The sequence below is a fragment of the Lepidochelys kempii genome, chromosome 3 (genome assembly GCF_965140265.1).
Source record: "Lepidochelys kempii isolate rLepKem1 chromosome 3, rLepKem1.hap2, whole genome shotgun sequence".
Classification (NCBI taxonomy): Eukaryota; Metazoa; Chordata; order Testudines; family Cheloniidae; genus Lepidochelys; species Lepidochelys kempii.
This window is the reverse complement of record NC_133258.1, coordinates 66,178,424-66,193,996: the sequence shown is the minus strand read 5'-3', so window position 1 is coordinate 66,193,996 and position 15,573 is coordinate 66,178,424. Positions and strand designations below refer to the sequence as shown.

The 15,573-nt window shown below is 42.4% G+C and overlaps 1 protein-coding gene and 1 long non-coding RNA gene across 7 annotated transcripts in view; one reads left to right on the top strand and one right to left on the bottom strand.

Annotated features, from left to right (window-relative positions):
- NT5E (5'-nucleotidase ecto) overlaps positions 1-15,573 on the bottom strand; it is a 46,939-nt gene that overhangs the window by 15,697 nt on the left and 15,669 nt on the right. For all 6 annotated transcript variants that reach the window (XR_012157985.1, XM_073336586.1, XM_073336587.1 and 3 more), the window contains exons 4-6: positions 9,850-10,047; positions 2,426-2,580; positions 738-846 (exon numbers count right to left, since the gene is read on the bottom strand). Coding sequence is in view for 5 of the 6 variants with exons in the window: in XM_073336586.1 (XP_073192687.1) it covers positions 738-846; positions 2,426-2,580; positions 9,850-10,047 (462 nt within the window). In the remaining variant the exon portion in view is untranslated. The remainder of the gene's footprint in view (positions 1-737; positions 847-2,425; positions 2,581-9,849; positions 10,048-15,573) is intronic.
- LOC140908749 (uncharacterized) lies at positions 343-6,450 on the top strand. The gene is made up of 3 exons (XR_012157987.1): positions 343-4,137; positions 4,925-5,011; positions 5,750-6,450. It is a non-coding gene; the product is annotated as an uncharacterized lncRNA (long non-coding RNA).

Here is a 15,573-nt window from a genome sequence, read left to right as displayed (position 1 = left end):
AGTATACAGAATTCACTTACCTGTGTGGCAGAACATAAGAGGTTTCTAACAGACATAGCCTCCCTACAGAAGTTTAAAATAGGAAGTGAAGAATACCATCTCCACTTCTTCTGAGCGTAATGACAAGCCATAGTGGTAAAAACATCAGTGACCAAACCCTGCTAGTGCTGTCACCAATGCCAGCATGGCTGCAGCTGCATTAGTGCTAGACTAACTGGGAGAAGTTGAGAATAGCCTCAGTGCAGATGCAGCCTACGTGTCTAGGCCAGACTTACAAGAGGTAGTATGGCTGTAAGTTATTTCAGATTTTTATATGATCCAATTTTATCTGTTGGTGGAACTCTATTTTGATAATGCCTAAAATATTAAAATGGATAAACTCTATTGAGAGATTATTATTCATTATTCTTAAAGTCCAGTATTCTATTGGTGCTTGCTCAATTAATTTGTTACTTCTGGGACTACACTGTGCACCCTCAAGCATTGAAATATAGATATTAGTTGTTTCTGATTGTGTTTCAGAATCAGTTATGTATACAATGTGTTTAACTTTTATGCATGTTAGTGGTTCCAGTGAAACTACTGACATGAACTAAAAATTATAAGCATTGGCAGGATTAGGGCCATAGTCCTGAATCCAGAAAAACTGTTCTTTGTAATTGGTATAGTGCAGGATAGCAAAATATGTAAAAGTACAGGCAACAGTATAGAAAGCCTCATTAAACAAGCTAACTTACCATTATTGTTGCGTTCATCAATGGGTGACCGTATCCCACCACCATTCATGATGCACATTGAAACATGATTCCATGTATTTTCATCTCGACGTTTGAGATTATTGTAAATCTGTAACATTAGCATAAAATATTTTTAACCACTTTTTAATCTTTGCTTAATTTATATGTAGGAATTTTACAAGTTACAAAATCTGAGTTTCTGGGAGTTTTTTCCAGGTTGGTAGGCCTGTATTTCTCCCCAGCAGTTAGGGAGAAAATCAATCAATTGTGCCATTTACAGTTATCTTAAAGAACAAACTTTTAATAATTCTGCATCCACAGTTTTATTATTTATTATTTTTACGAACAAATCAAGTTTAAAAATAAGCCCCTCTGTCTTTTCTCCCTGCAATCTCTGGTATTCTTTGAAAACCAGAGTGTGACATTATAGGAGATAGAAACCTAAATTGCACCCTCTAAAGCCAAAACTAAATGAAGGAAGGGATGATTCGTAGACAGTGTCATAAAGGAAAAGTAAAGGGTGATGTGTTATTTCAGAAAATGTTGAAATACAGAGCAATAATTTACACCTATCTCAAGGATTAGGCAATGTCAGAGACCTTAAATATAGCTGCTCATTAAAACCTTGAAGGGGAATAATTAGAAAATCCAAACACATAAAATCAGTCTAATGATGTGCCTTCAAGATTATTAAGGGACCTGACAGAGCAACTTACTGTATCACTAGCATTTAATATTTGAAACAGTCTTAAAAATCCTGGGAAGGTAGAGAACTAGAAGATTGGAGGAAAGCAAATGGAGTGCAGATTTTTCCAAAAAGTAAAGCCCAATCTATATACCTGTTGCTCAGAGGACCAAATTAGACCCTGACTTAAGTCAGAATGGTTGCACGAGATCCTCCTGCATTTATCTCTAGTAAAGTAATGGAAAACACACACAGCAAGAGAATCAAAAGACTGCTATAGAATAAGGAGGTAATAATCAGCCTGATTTAAGAATAAACATTACCAGACTAATCTAGTATCTTTGTCAGGTAAATTACAAACATAGTGACTGAAGGGAAGAGAAAGCAGCGATCACTGTACTGGAATTGCCTTAGTTCTTCAGCAAATTTTCAGCATAAAAACTTGTTTATGAATCAGAAATTGGCCTTCTGTGAATATTGGGCACCATCCACAATACTAATAATCATAGCAAATTTGATTAAATATTCAAATGACTACTCCCAGAGAGTTTGCAGTATCCACACAACTTTGTGCAACAAGTGCCAGGGATAAATGAACAATTTCTGATCTGTTCTCTTTTTTGCTCTATTGAGAACAGCCCTGGCCCCACATAAGGAGTTTCATCCAGAAACTTGCATAGCAGTGAGTTCCTGAGAGCTATTCATTGACTTTAATGGGTATTGTGGGAGTTTTGAGACTCTCAGGATCAAAGTCCAAAAGGGAGAACTAAGCACATTCCAGACCTATCCAGGAACTGGTAGATCTTCTATGTCAAACACTTCTAAAAGGAGAATTCCACAGAATTCTATTAACTCCGCTAGGGATCTCACTACTACCAGTCTTTAACATGAAAGCAATACAAAACCCTAAGAATCATAGAACTCTCTAGAGTCCACTAAAGTTGAATTGTCCCAAAGCCCTCAAATACTAATTCAGATTAAATTATAGTCTGTGGTTTCTTACCATGGCATCACAAATCAAATTTCCCATGTTGCATTCTTGGAAACGGCATGCCTGACTTGTACCATTTAGGTAAACTATAGTTTTCCCAATCACATGGGAAGAAAAATTATTTAGCTGTATCTTCCACTTGTCAACTTCTTCTCTCAAGACTCTATCTAAAATAGAAGCATAGAATGAGGTTAAAATGGTTACTAACCTTTTGTAACTGTTGTTCTTCGAGTTGTGTTGTTCATGTTCATTCCATACTAGGTGTGTGTGCACAGTTACTGGAGGTTTTTCCGCTCAGTGGTATCCGTTGGCCAGCACTAGCGCCCTCAGGAGTCATGCGCATATGCATTGGTAAAAGGGGCACCCCCGGACCCCACACCTTTCAGTTCCTTCTTGCCGATAACTCTGACAGAGGGGCAGGAGGGTGGGTCATGGAATGGACATGAGCAACACATCTTGAAGAACAGTTACAAAAGGTTAGTAACAGTTTTTTCTTCAAATGCTTATTCATGTCTATTACGTGAGTCAACTACCATAAGCAGTACCCCTGGAGGTGGGCTTGGAGTTCATGGACATGCTGACTGCAACACTGTCTCCCAAAACCGGGACATTGCAGGCCTGCTGGGTGATGGCGTAGTGTGAAGTGAAGGTCTGAACACACAACCAGGTCGCAGCTCTGCAAATGTCCTGGATAAGTACCTGTGCAAGGAATCCTGCCAACAAAGCCTGGGCTCTTGTGGAACAAGCAGTCACTGTGCCTGGAGGTAGAACTTTTGCCTGCTCGTAACAAGCTCAGATACAGTCAGTTATCCAGGATGAGATTCTTTAGAATGACATGGGTACCCCTCTCAGTCTTTCCACGACTGCTACAAAGAGTTGGGTGGACTTGCAGAAGGACTTAATTCTCTCAATATAAAAGGCGAGGGACCACCTTACATCCAACGTATGAAGGCACCGTTCCTCTGCGGGTCTTGTGAGGTTTTGGGAAGATGACGTAGAAAAATGTCCTAGTTGTTCTGGAATTGTAACACCACTTTTGGTAGGAAAGGTGGATGGGGGCAAGGCTGGACCTTGTCCTTGGAGAACACTGTTTAAGGGGATTCTGACATCACAGCTTTGATCTCAGAGACCTTTCTGGCTGAGGTAATTGCCACCAAGGTGGTGACCTATCACGAGGGGAGGAGCAGTAGAGAGCACGATGCTAATGATTCAAAGGGTGGCCCTATGAGCCTTGACAGGACCAGGTTTAGGTCCGCAGGGGTAACTTGAGGGTAGAGTGTTTCCAGCCCCATGAGAAATCGAGCCATCATCTTGTGGGAGAACACCATTCTGCCATTCACTACGGAGGGTGGAAGGCAGAGATGGCTGCCAGGTGAACCTTAATATATGAGGGAGACACTGATGTTTTAGGTGTATCAGATAGTCTATGGTTGACTGCAGAGAAGATTGGGGTGGAGAGAGGTTCAGCTCAGAGGCCCAACAAGTGAAACGGTTCCACTTGCCTTGTCCTGTTTGATTTTCAGGAGGACCTTGTGAACCCATAGAATTGGTGGGAAGGCATACAGTAGGTGGTCTACACCTGAGAGCTGGAAAGCGTCAGAAAGGTCGCCAATGCTGTGCCCATTCAGTGAGGAGAACTGATGGCATTTCCTGTTCTGCCTTGTGGCAAACAGGTCCTCCAGGGGAAGCCCCCACCTCTGAAAGATGACACTGACAACCTCCAGGTAAAGAGACCACTCGTGGTGAGAAGAAAGTATCTGCTGAGGTGATCTGCCACGGCATTTTGGGCTCCTGGGAGATGTGATGCCTCAAGGTGAATGGCGTGTTTCATGCAAAAGTCCCATAGCTGGAGGGCCTCCTGGCACAGTGCTGAAGGCACAGTGCTCCTCCCTGCTTGCTGATGGACAACACTGCATCAGTGTTGTCCATCAGGACCTGCACCACGCTGCCTGAGATCTGGGGAATCCAAGCATACCTGACATTTATATGCAGGGCAAGTTCCTCCTGGGACCAGAGGTCTTGAGTCCTGAGACTGCCAAGGTGGGCTCCTCACCCCAGGTCTGATGCATCTCAGATTAGAGTAATGGATGATTGAGGGGCAGCAAAGGGTACGCCTACCATTACTGATCCGGGGTCTCTCCATCAGGTCAACAAAGTGATGACTGGGGGGTGGAATCATGAGTGTTGAGTCTAGGTGATGTCTTCTCGGGGAGTAGACTGACGCCAGCCACATCTGGAGGGGTCTGAGGCATATCCTTGGGTACTGTACCACATAGGTACATGCTGCCATGCGTCCCATGTCTGCCATGCGTCCCTGAGGCAGACATGAGCGGTTGTTACTGGGAGGGTCGTGACATTGGAGATCCGGTCTGACATAGCTCAGAATCTGGCTCTGGTAGGTAGGCCTTGGCCTGGGTGAAATCCACTACGGAGGGTGAAATCGAGCACTGTCATGATGAATTCTATTCTCTGAATCAGGACCAGAGTTGACTTCCACTCGTTTATCAACAGACCCAGGGCCTGGAAGGTAGCCCATACTGTACTGATGCTGTGCTGGACCGGAGCTTACAAGTGACTCTTGATCAGCCAATTGTCAAGGTACCGGTAGACTTGCATGCCTCAACATCTGAGAGAGGCTGCTACCACTGCCGTACACTTCGTGAAGACTCGTGGGGCTGCCAACGGGCCAAAGGGAAGCACAGTGTATTGGTAGTGGCACTGACCCACTACAAACCTGAGAAATCTCCTGTGACCATGGAAAATTGAAATGTGGAAATAAGTGTCCTTTAAATCGAGGGCAGCGTACCAGTCTGGATCCAGGGAGGGAATGAAGAGGCTAGGGAGACCACGTGGAACCTCAGTTTGAGATATTTGTTGAGGTGACACAGGTCCAGGATGGGCCATAGACCGCCCCCTTGGGCTTCAGGATTAGGAAATATCGGGAGTAAAATCCCTTCCATTCTCAAGTATTGAGGAGCCTGCTCTATGGCCCCTACACATAAAAAGGCTTGCACCTCCTGGACAAGAAGTTGCTCCTGAGAAAGGTCACTGAAGAGGGGTGGGGGGAGCGGTGGAAGAAAACTGGAGGGTGAAACCAACTGTTATAGGGCTGAGCACCCAACGGTCAGATGCTATATATGACCACACTAGGCTGAAGGGTGAAAGGTGGCCAAAAACAAAATGGGGGATGGATCTGGCGTCGAGACCGGTATACCATCCTTGGGCGTACCTTCAAAAGGCCTGCCTGGCCCTGCTGGGATAACTATGCAAGCCCGACAGAGGCAGAGGTAGAAGGTAGGGGTTGGCGTTGCTTATAACCCTTCTTTTTTTTTGTAGGGTCTTGGAGGTGCCATGAACCTGGGAGGCTGCTGGGGCCTAAAATGCTTCCTGGAGGCAGGATAAGTGTAAAGGTCCAAGGAGCGAAGGGTGGCCCTTGAGGCCATGAAGCTTGGAATTCGTCTGTTCAGAGAACAGGGACGTACCCTCAAAGGGGAGGTCCTGGACGGACTGCTCCACTTCGTGAGGAAAGCCTGATGAATGAAGCTATGAACAGCACCTCATGGTGACCACTGACGCCATAGTCCTGGCTGCTGAGTCAGCCGCATCATGAGCCTCCTGGAGGGAGATCCTGGCCACTGCCTTGCCCTTCTCTAGGATGGCTGTGAACTCCTGCCTCAACTCCTGCGGCAGGCAATTCTTAAATTTGGACAATGAGTCCCACAGGTTAAAATTGTATCTTTCCAGCAGAGTCTGCTGCTTGGAGATACTCAACTGGAAGCTGCCCATCAAATAAACCTTACGTCCCAACAGGCCTCTTTGCCTCTTTATGTCTGGGGGTAGCACTCAACTGCCCCATCTGTCCCACTCATTTGCCACCAACACTACTAGGGACCCCAGGGGAGGGGGTGTTGAGTAAGGTACTCAAACCCACTGGCTTGGACATAGTATTTCTTCTCTGCCCTTTTTGAGGTGGGGAGCAGAGAAGGAGTCTGCCATAGTGCCCTGAGGGGTCACATCACCACCTCATTAACAGGCAGGGCCACTCTGGAGGGAGTCGCTGCAGCCAAGATGTCAATTAGGCTGTGTACAGACTCCGTGAGCTCCTTGATGTCTAGTCCCAAGTTTGCAGCGACCCTTTTCAGGAACTCTTGGTGGGCCCTGAAGTCATCTGGCAGGAGTGGATTACTAGGGCCTGCAACTGGCCCATCCAGGGATGATGAGGAAGAGGCCTGTACCGGAGGAGGGGCTTTCTCCTCTTCCTCCACCTCCACCACATCCATTGGGGCCATTTGTTGGACTTCAGCACCAGGGTGAGTACCGGAGTCAAGGTTCAGTGCCGGACAGGAAAAAAATGGTAGCTTGCCTCTTGGACACCACCAAGTCTGAGTGGTGGGAAGGGGGGCCCAATACCAGGGGAACTTCCATGGATTCCAGTACTGCCACCCCAGGGGCCTGGTGGCCATGCACGAACTAGGGGGATGGTACCGAAGTCTGGTGTGTAGCCTGGGTACCAATAGGAATTAGGTGGAGCAAAGGATTCCTTTTCGGACTCTGAAGAGGATTCTTCCCTTGGAGACCCATGGCAGAGCAGTACGTGCTTCCAGGTGGTGCCGGGGAGCTGGCGACCATTGTATCGGGACCATGGAAGGTTTGCCCCTTGACAGCACAGCAGTGATCGATGCCACAGTGAAGCTCACTGCCCCTTGAGAACTTCCATCCCCAGTCACCTTGGCTGGCAGGGGGCCTGAAGGGGTCAGCGGCATTGGAAGAGACATCAGGTCCTTTGCTGCATGGAAAGCCTCTGGGGTCGAAGGGGTCTACAGGCGTGTGGTCCCACGGCTGCTCCCAGGAGTTGGAGGCAGGTCCCAGGCGAGACTTGGTGCTCTAGGCAGCAGTCACCAGAGCCCTCAGTGGCTTTGGGGAGGACGAGTGGCTCAGTGTGGGTCTCACTATGCTGGTCACTCCCTACTCATCCCTCTTGGGCACCGGAGAGTGCCCCCTCTCGGTGCACTGTTTCTTATGCTTCTTCCTTGGCACAGAGGATGGAGAATGGTAACGGGGAGCGCTTCTCTTAGAAGATGAAGTGCTTGGCACCAATTCAGAGTGGCTCGGCTCCAAGACTGATCCAAGGGCTGCCTCCATGAATAAGGCTTTTAGACGGATATCCTTGTCCTTTTGTGTGCACGGTTTGAAGCACCTGCAGATCTGGCACTTCTCTTTAACGTGAGATTCCCCGAGGCACTTTAGACAGCTAGAGTGTGGGTCACTCACTGGCATCAGCTTGCCACAGGACGCACACAGCTTGAAGCCCGGGGACTGGGGCATGCCCAACCCCTCGATGACAGAGACAACTGTTAATGGTATTACATAAACTAAACTATACACACTAAGTCCAATAACTATACAATATACGACAGAGAAGTCCAAACCACTTCTGGGAAAGAAGCCTTGCAAGATGAAGAAGGATCATTCCAGGCAAGCATCATGGACGGTAAGAAGGAACTGAGAGGGAGTGGGGCTGGAGGTGCCCCTTATACTGGTGCATGTGCACGCAACTCCAGAGGGCACTAGAGCCGGCCCAATGGCTACCACACACGGAAAAATCTCTGGTAACTGTGCTCATGACGCACACACCCCTAGCATGGAATGGACATGAGCGTCATGTCTCAAAGAAGAACAAGTCTTCCATTAATTAGAACCCTACGTTCGTACAAATTTTATGGAAAATTTGCTCCATAGTGATTCTAAAATATATTAACCTTTCCTTGCATGAGAGCTCATTGAACAATATCAAAATTTACTTTACATGAAATCCAATGATGAGTGAAATTACAGAGGATCCTAATTGTTAGAAGATTACAATATTCATCATCATAAAACCTAGAAATAGGGGAAAATACAGTTAGGTGAGTGAATTGATCCCCTGCCACTGCAGGATTTATTCCCTGTAGTACATTTACAATTACTTTTGCCCAGTCTTGTTTTAAACTGCCAGTGAATGGGACTTCTAGCACGTCCTTTGGGAGACAGACAGACTCATTGCACAGTCCAGCAGAGGGTTGTTTTTTTTTAAAATATTCAAACTAAATTTTCTCTTACTTATGATCTCAGTTACTCCTAGTTATAGCAGCACTAACTTACAAATTTGTTTAAAACACTATTTGCATATTTCAGCATTGAACAATCTTACCAATAATCACGCAAATAACCATATAGGATTACTGAACTAGAAATTAATTTTATATGCATAGCTGTCCTATTAGTAGCAAATTGATGGTTTATTTTCAGAAACCAAACATAACTTGGATACAGCCATCACACAATTTCTCTGATGATTTTGTATTGTGTACATCATTTGGCATGTTACAAGGTTAATTTGCAAGCAACATATAAACATTAAGCATACTTCACCATGCAAATATCTAGTAGTCTGAATTATAACATTCACTGACATTGCAGAATTACTATAATGTTCAAGGCTTGGTTTAATTAAACTCATTAAATTTGTGAAAACCATGTGACTGGCAAAGCTGAAACACCATGTCAATTTTGAAATGACCTATTCTTCTATTTATATGCTGGTAGTGCCTAAGAGCTCCAACCCACGATCAGGGCCCCACTGTAGAAGGCAACGAACAGATAAACAACAAAGAATACACACCCAGAGAACTCGTAATCTGTACATCAGACAGGAAGCAACCACTAAATGAAACAAATAAACAGGGTGGCTGGGCTGGAAGTATGAGAGATCTATTTACAAAACAAACCATGGAAGGATTTTCCTCCTTCATAGTTTTATGATGTTTGATGAAAAACATGTTCTTTTTGTATATTACATTTGCACATTGATGCGCTTTGCCTGAATGTATTTAAAAGGTCATGAGCAACCCACATAAAACTACTTAGTTGTTTTTACAATTAGAGTGAACTGAAATGCTTAAGAAAAGTGCTGGCTTGATAACCTCCGAGATCAAAGCCCTTTCTTTGTCCACAAACCAAGTGCAGAGATACCAAGAGTCCAGAGTTCCCCATCCTGCTGGAAACTCTGTTCTGAAGGATAAGATGTTAGTTTACTCTTTATGCCCATTTAAGCAATATTAAGATTAAATGTTTAGAGAGTCTCCTAAAAATGCTAAATGTCATGGAAATATATCACCTGAATGTCATGAGGAAGCTATTAGTGATTTTACATAGACCCCAAAAAAACCCGAACACCTGAAATGTGATAAACTGGAAACTTGTTTGATTGCTGAGAGGAGTCAGTGAAGAAAGCAGGTTATAGCATTATAATGTACCCAGAACTTGATGCCAAAGATGACCAAATTAAGAGGAATGCTAAATTCTCCTGTAGCATTGTACTTTACTTTTAAAAAAAGCAATAAAGCTAAAAGTTTAGCTGGGTGATCTATATGAACTCAAATCTCTGTTTCACATACCTTCAGGAATACTGCTATTTAGCAGAATAGGGTTTCCAGATGTATTAATTACTTTTCCTTGATCATCAAATGTTACATTTAAATAACCAAGATATTTTCCAAAAGCATAGGCTTGTACCACTGGCACCTGCCTCCCATCATCTGACTTCACCAGGAATGGATAGTTGCCAGCTGGCATTTCACTAGAAGGTGGGGGGCCTGAAACAAAATAACCACACAAGTATTTTATCTTCAGAAAATTATCAGCAAGGACTTTCAAATATGTTTTTCTTCCTTAAAAGAATATATGCAATATTTAATATCTATTAAGTAATAATTTGGAAATAAAATAAGGTTCTTCAGGACTTGAGTGCAAGGGTGTATTTTCTCCTTGTAGAAGTGAAAAAGTTGAGTTGATTTTAACCTCTTACTTTGCCGTAAGATCTCTAACTCACAGCAATTAACTGAGAATTAAAACTTTAAAAGAACAATGATTTTTCCATCATATATAAATTGTTGGATTTTTGCCTTCTGCTTTATTGATAAATTGGCTTCTCAGGTGACATTTTTCAGGAACCACGAAGCCCAAAAAGCATACATTTAAGCAGGTGAGTCCTCCAAACCAAATTACTACGTCATTATATTATTCCTTGATGAGATGGACTTTGTACTTTTGTATCATAAGATATTCATCCAAAAAGGAGAAGAGGCTTATCAAAGCTCCACGCACACTTCTCAGTTGAAGGCTTAGATTCTGTTTCATTAAAAAATATGTTTACAGAGGATAACGTAAGAAACAGTAACACCTCCTAATTTTTTAAACTCCTTTTAATTAAACTTTTGTCTGAAGGTTCTACCGAAAATCACCTCACTACGAAAAGCATTCCAGTCCCAGATTCCAGTTGCCACATAATTTGTGAAAACAAGGGAAGAACAACAATTGTACTTTGGGTCCCCGAGTCAGCTCTCTTCTGCCAGCTATACGTACTTCTGTGAACGTTGGGCAGGACAAATGGAGCTCCTGGAACAGTTCCCAGATGTAATTGTAATGCTGCTAGAAGACTCAAGTGCATGTTTGTAGCTAGTCTGCCAGAGTATGCATTTCCAAAAATCAAAGCAGAATCTTTGACTCTGCCAAAGTAAATTTTTTTTGTCTGAACAGATAATGCATTTGCGCGGATTTGGTGTGGACAGCTCTCAGAGGTCATTTTAGGCTATCCACTTCTTCCGTGTTTACAGAAAAAGTGAGGTCTTTCCAAATTAGAACCCACCTAGATATCCTGGAAACGCACAACATTATTTCATATCCAAGTCAGGGGGATTTCTTGCCTTCATGTGTGAACAAGACCAATGAAGTAGAGTGTGAAAGTAGTTTCTGTGTTTAAAGTTATTCATGTGTTGCTTACAAAGGTTCCTATCTCTTAATTCAGAACTCAAGGGTGTGATTCTTTCTAAACAACTAGAATAATAAAAGGAGGCAGAGGCTGATGGAGAAGAAACTGCAGGGGAAGAGAGAGGGAAATGGAACAGCAGTGTGGTGAGAAGGAACAGGACAGTTAACTTAACACACACTGTTAAGTAGGTCCCAAGTTACACAGTGATGGCTGGGTATGTGGGCCGTTTTTTCCTGTAACTCATAGAACATTTCCTTTTTTTTTTTTTTAAACATGCCTCTTCTGGCTACCTTAAATTTGGCAGAGACTTACAACTATTTTTGATTGCTTTAAAACAAGCCACTGTCACTTTTATTCATATGCTATTTTTATTAATAATAAATGTGGGTTGTGCTTATTTTCAATAGATTGAAAAGACGTGAGAGCGAGAGAGAGAATGTGTATATATAACACTAAGATGAGGGGAAATTGCCAAAAGAGTCCCTAGAACACTGGGACAGGGAAAAGAAATCAGAATCTGAAGGAACAGGGAGAGAGAGGGAAAGGGAACAAGAAGGAAGAGCGATGTCAAGTCACACTCTGTGACAATTTTGTGGAAACTTTATAGGCTGCTGACAGGAGTTCAACATTCTTGGTAAAAAAAAAAAATGCATGCCAAAGGACAACCACTTCCTTAGCCCTTGTCTACACTACAGAGATATGTCAACATAAGACAGCTTACATTGACCTTATTCAGCAAATATCTATGCTAAAATGCAGCTCTCATTAATGTAACTCACCCACTACACCAACTTAACTCCACCTCCACGAGTGATGTCGCACTTAAGTCAATGTAGTTAGGTCAACGAAGTGTCAGTGTAGACATTACATTGCTTATGTTGACTGTTGCTGTCTCTGAGAAACTGTCCCACAATGACCCACACTACCAGTTAAATTGGTACAAGCACTCCTAGTGAGGACCCACACCAGACAAAAGAAGCGCAGTGTGGACATACAAAAGCAGTTTAATTACTGTGGTGGCTGTAAGTCAATGTAACTTAAGTCGACTTAATTTAGTAGTATAGACTTGCCCTTAGAAAAAGGGTTAGTAAATAAGGGCATGTCTACACTTACCTCTGGAGCAATCAATCCAGCAGGGGTCGATTTATCGCATCTAGTGAAGACGCGATAAATCAACCACTGAGCACTCTCCCATTGACTCTGGTACTCCACCAGAGTGGGAAGTGTAGGTGAAGTTGACAGGGGAGCGGCAAAAAATTCTGGGAATTTTTTTCCCCACCTACAAATTATTAAAAGAGTAACAGCAAGTATTTTAGACTTTCCCACAACCGAGCCAATATGGCAAGACAAGCTAGAGGGATATGAAGAAAGAGTATAGTGGTCTTACAGATTAATTCAGGGGCAGTGGGGTTAGCCAGAGTGGGGAAGTGAACCAACAAGAGACAAGATCAGGTGAGTAAGCAGGGGCAGAGTGGTGAGGGGTTTTAACAGCTGAGGTCCAGAAGCTTGACTTTGAATCCCTCCACTGGTTACTGCTTTTCAGCTCAAAGAGGAGTTGATAGACTTGCTATGACATTGTATTAATAATAAAAGGACGTCATTGTATATGTAATGTATCTCCACCTCCAAATTGCTTTGCAGACATTAATTAATCCTCAAAATACCCAGGCCTTATACTAAAAGCTCCTGAGTGCCTCCTGTGCATCCTCACACCCTGTTGTCTTCAAACAGAAGTTAAAGGCAATTAGCACACTACAGAATGAGGCCCTCCTCTAAAGTGGGGGTGTGTTTGGGGCGAGGCGGGGGGGGATCACTAGCTTCCTCTCACCTGTGTTTTTCCTGTATTTTTGAAATAATCAAAATTCAAAACATTCTGACCAGCTCTATAGTTGGCTGAAAGATTAGAAAAGAACTTCAAATAAATATTTTGTCAATTTTTTCCTCTAGGATTTTTCATTGAAATTTCTTTTTTGTTTTAAATTAGAAAAAAAAAGTGACCAGCTTAGGGAGCGAAGTAGAAGTACTCAGAGTGGGCAACACAGAGTCTGTGACTTGCCCAAAGTTACACACAGACAAGTTGCCCAAAGTTACACTCAGGAAGTTCTGGCTCCTAGCATTGTGCTCAGACAACAATGAAACAGAGAAGCTTCATACAGTACTCTGAAGTGACACAGGTTCACTAAGTGGTACTGACAGCTAATCTATACTGCCCAAGTCTTTTCACACACACCAAGTAGCACTGCAGTGTATAGCCAAAACATCTATCATCCTTACCTCTGCCATCTGGCTTGCTCCTAACCCATGTAACCTGCTGATGAGGATCCTTTCTCCAGGATAGGTGCACAGAGTTTTTATATACACCATCCTTCAAAACGCAGAGATAAGTATATTACCTACAGTTTTGCACTATTTGTTTGATGGGGATCCATCGTTATCTGTAATCTACTACAGACTTTTTTATGAATAAAAATATCATTTCCTTTAAAAGTCTGAAATCGCATAGCCCTGCAAGACTAGAAATGGAAGTTTAGATTATATTGCAAAGGGTGATTTCTCCATTTCAAATGGAACTATGCACTTGTTTCTAGTCCTGAAAGGTCCTATAATGTTATGATTTTAAAACTGATGTTGTTACCTAAAAAGGTCATTTAAAATAAATTTTAGGTGGATTTTTTTTTTTTAACTTTTTCTGAGGCTCTCTACATTTGGCCTCATGGTAACTTAGTCACCTATCTTAGCAAGCAGACAAATGAAGGGGGAAAAAATCCTAGTAGCATTTAAAAAAAAAAAAATTCCCTAAGGCATATACAGAATGTGACAGTGAGAGATAAAGGTTCTACTGGTACTCATTTGGGATGATCTTGCATAACTTATTTATAGAGTCACCGTTCACTAACTGTGCCCATCCCAAACTCACACTGAGAAGTCTTTGCGGCATGCCACAGCACCATGCATTTTCCTCACACGCAGTTTGCACACATGTATAATTTCTATAGAATATCTGGAACTTTGTAAATAAGAGCTACAATCTGGGCCAATGTTCAAAATGGAATTTTTTTAGGCATAGGAAGACAGTGTGTGTACTTTTCATTTTCTGTCACAGTGTGACAAACGTTCATGCTAGCACAATGCTTGGCAGTAGCTGGGTAGGCAAGAACATAAAAATTTTCTACTCTTCTGTCACTTTGGGTATATATTCAGGATCTGTCGCTACACAGATCCATGTCTCAAACACTTCTAAGTGTTTTTTTCTGAAATGTTTAAGATTTTATTTTCTTCCTCTTAAAACCCAATATCAGTGGAATTCTTTTTTAAAATAAATGTTTTCCCTCATGGACTAAATAATACCATCACTAGGCCACCAAATATTACAAACTACATATGTTTTAAAAACCTATACATACAGAAATAAGTTCTACAGGATAACAATCAACTACAGGATATTTTGAAAAATAATCAAGTAATATGACTTGTTTTATATTGATTAATTTGTTTCACTGATTCCTTTAATGCATGTATCATAGACAAGGTAAATTAAAATATTTTATTTATTTACTCCCTTATTCAGTAAACTTGTAAAACATGTTAGAATCACAGAAATGTAGGGCTAGAAGGGACCTTGAGAGGTCATCCAAACCCCCCCCCCCGGGAGTTAGGACCAAGTATACCTAGGCCAGCGGTTCTCAACCCGCGGTCCAATTAGCACACAGCTGCAGCCTAAGTATTATCTGCAGGACTAAGTATTATCTAGTACTTTGCATTTGTCCTCACTGAATTCCATCTTGTTGATTTCAGACCAATTTTCCAATTTGTCAAGGTCATTTTGAATTCTAATCCTATTCCTCCCAGCTCGGTATAATCTCAAATTTTATAAGCATACTTTCCAGTCCAGTATCCAAGTAATTACTGAAAATGTTAAAAGTACCAGACCCAGAACTGACCACTGCAGGACTCCACTAGATATATCCACACAGTTGGACAGTGAACCACTGATAATTGCTCTTTGAGTATGATCTTTCAACCAGTTATACACTCACTTTATAGTAATTTCACATAATTAGGGAAATGTAGTCTCTCTTATGAGAATGTCATGTAGGACTACTATTAAACAAGCTGCACAATAATTTAGTAGCATTACTGTTTGTGTTGGAGTGGGTCTGTGTTGCACAGGTCATCCTGAATAAGTTCAAAGAGTTAGGACACTTCTTACTCACAAAGAATGTAAAAACTGGGAATGGACTTGTGTCATAGTCTCAGTGTCATTTGTCTTGCTTATGGTAAGGACTGCAAAAGAACTACATCTCAATGTGATATGTACTACATATAGTTGATTGGTTTTAATCATACAGGG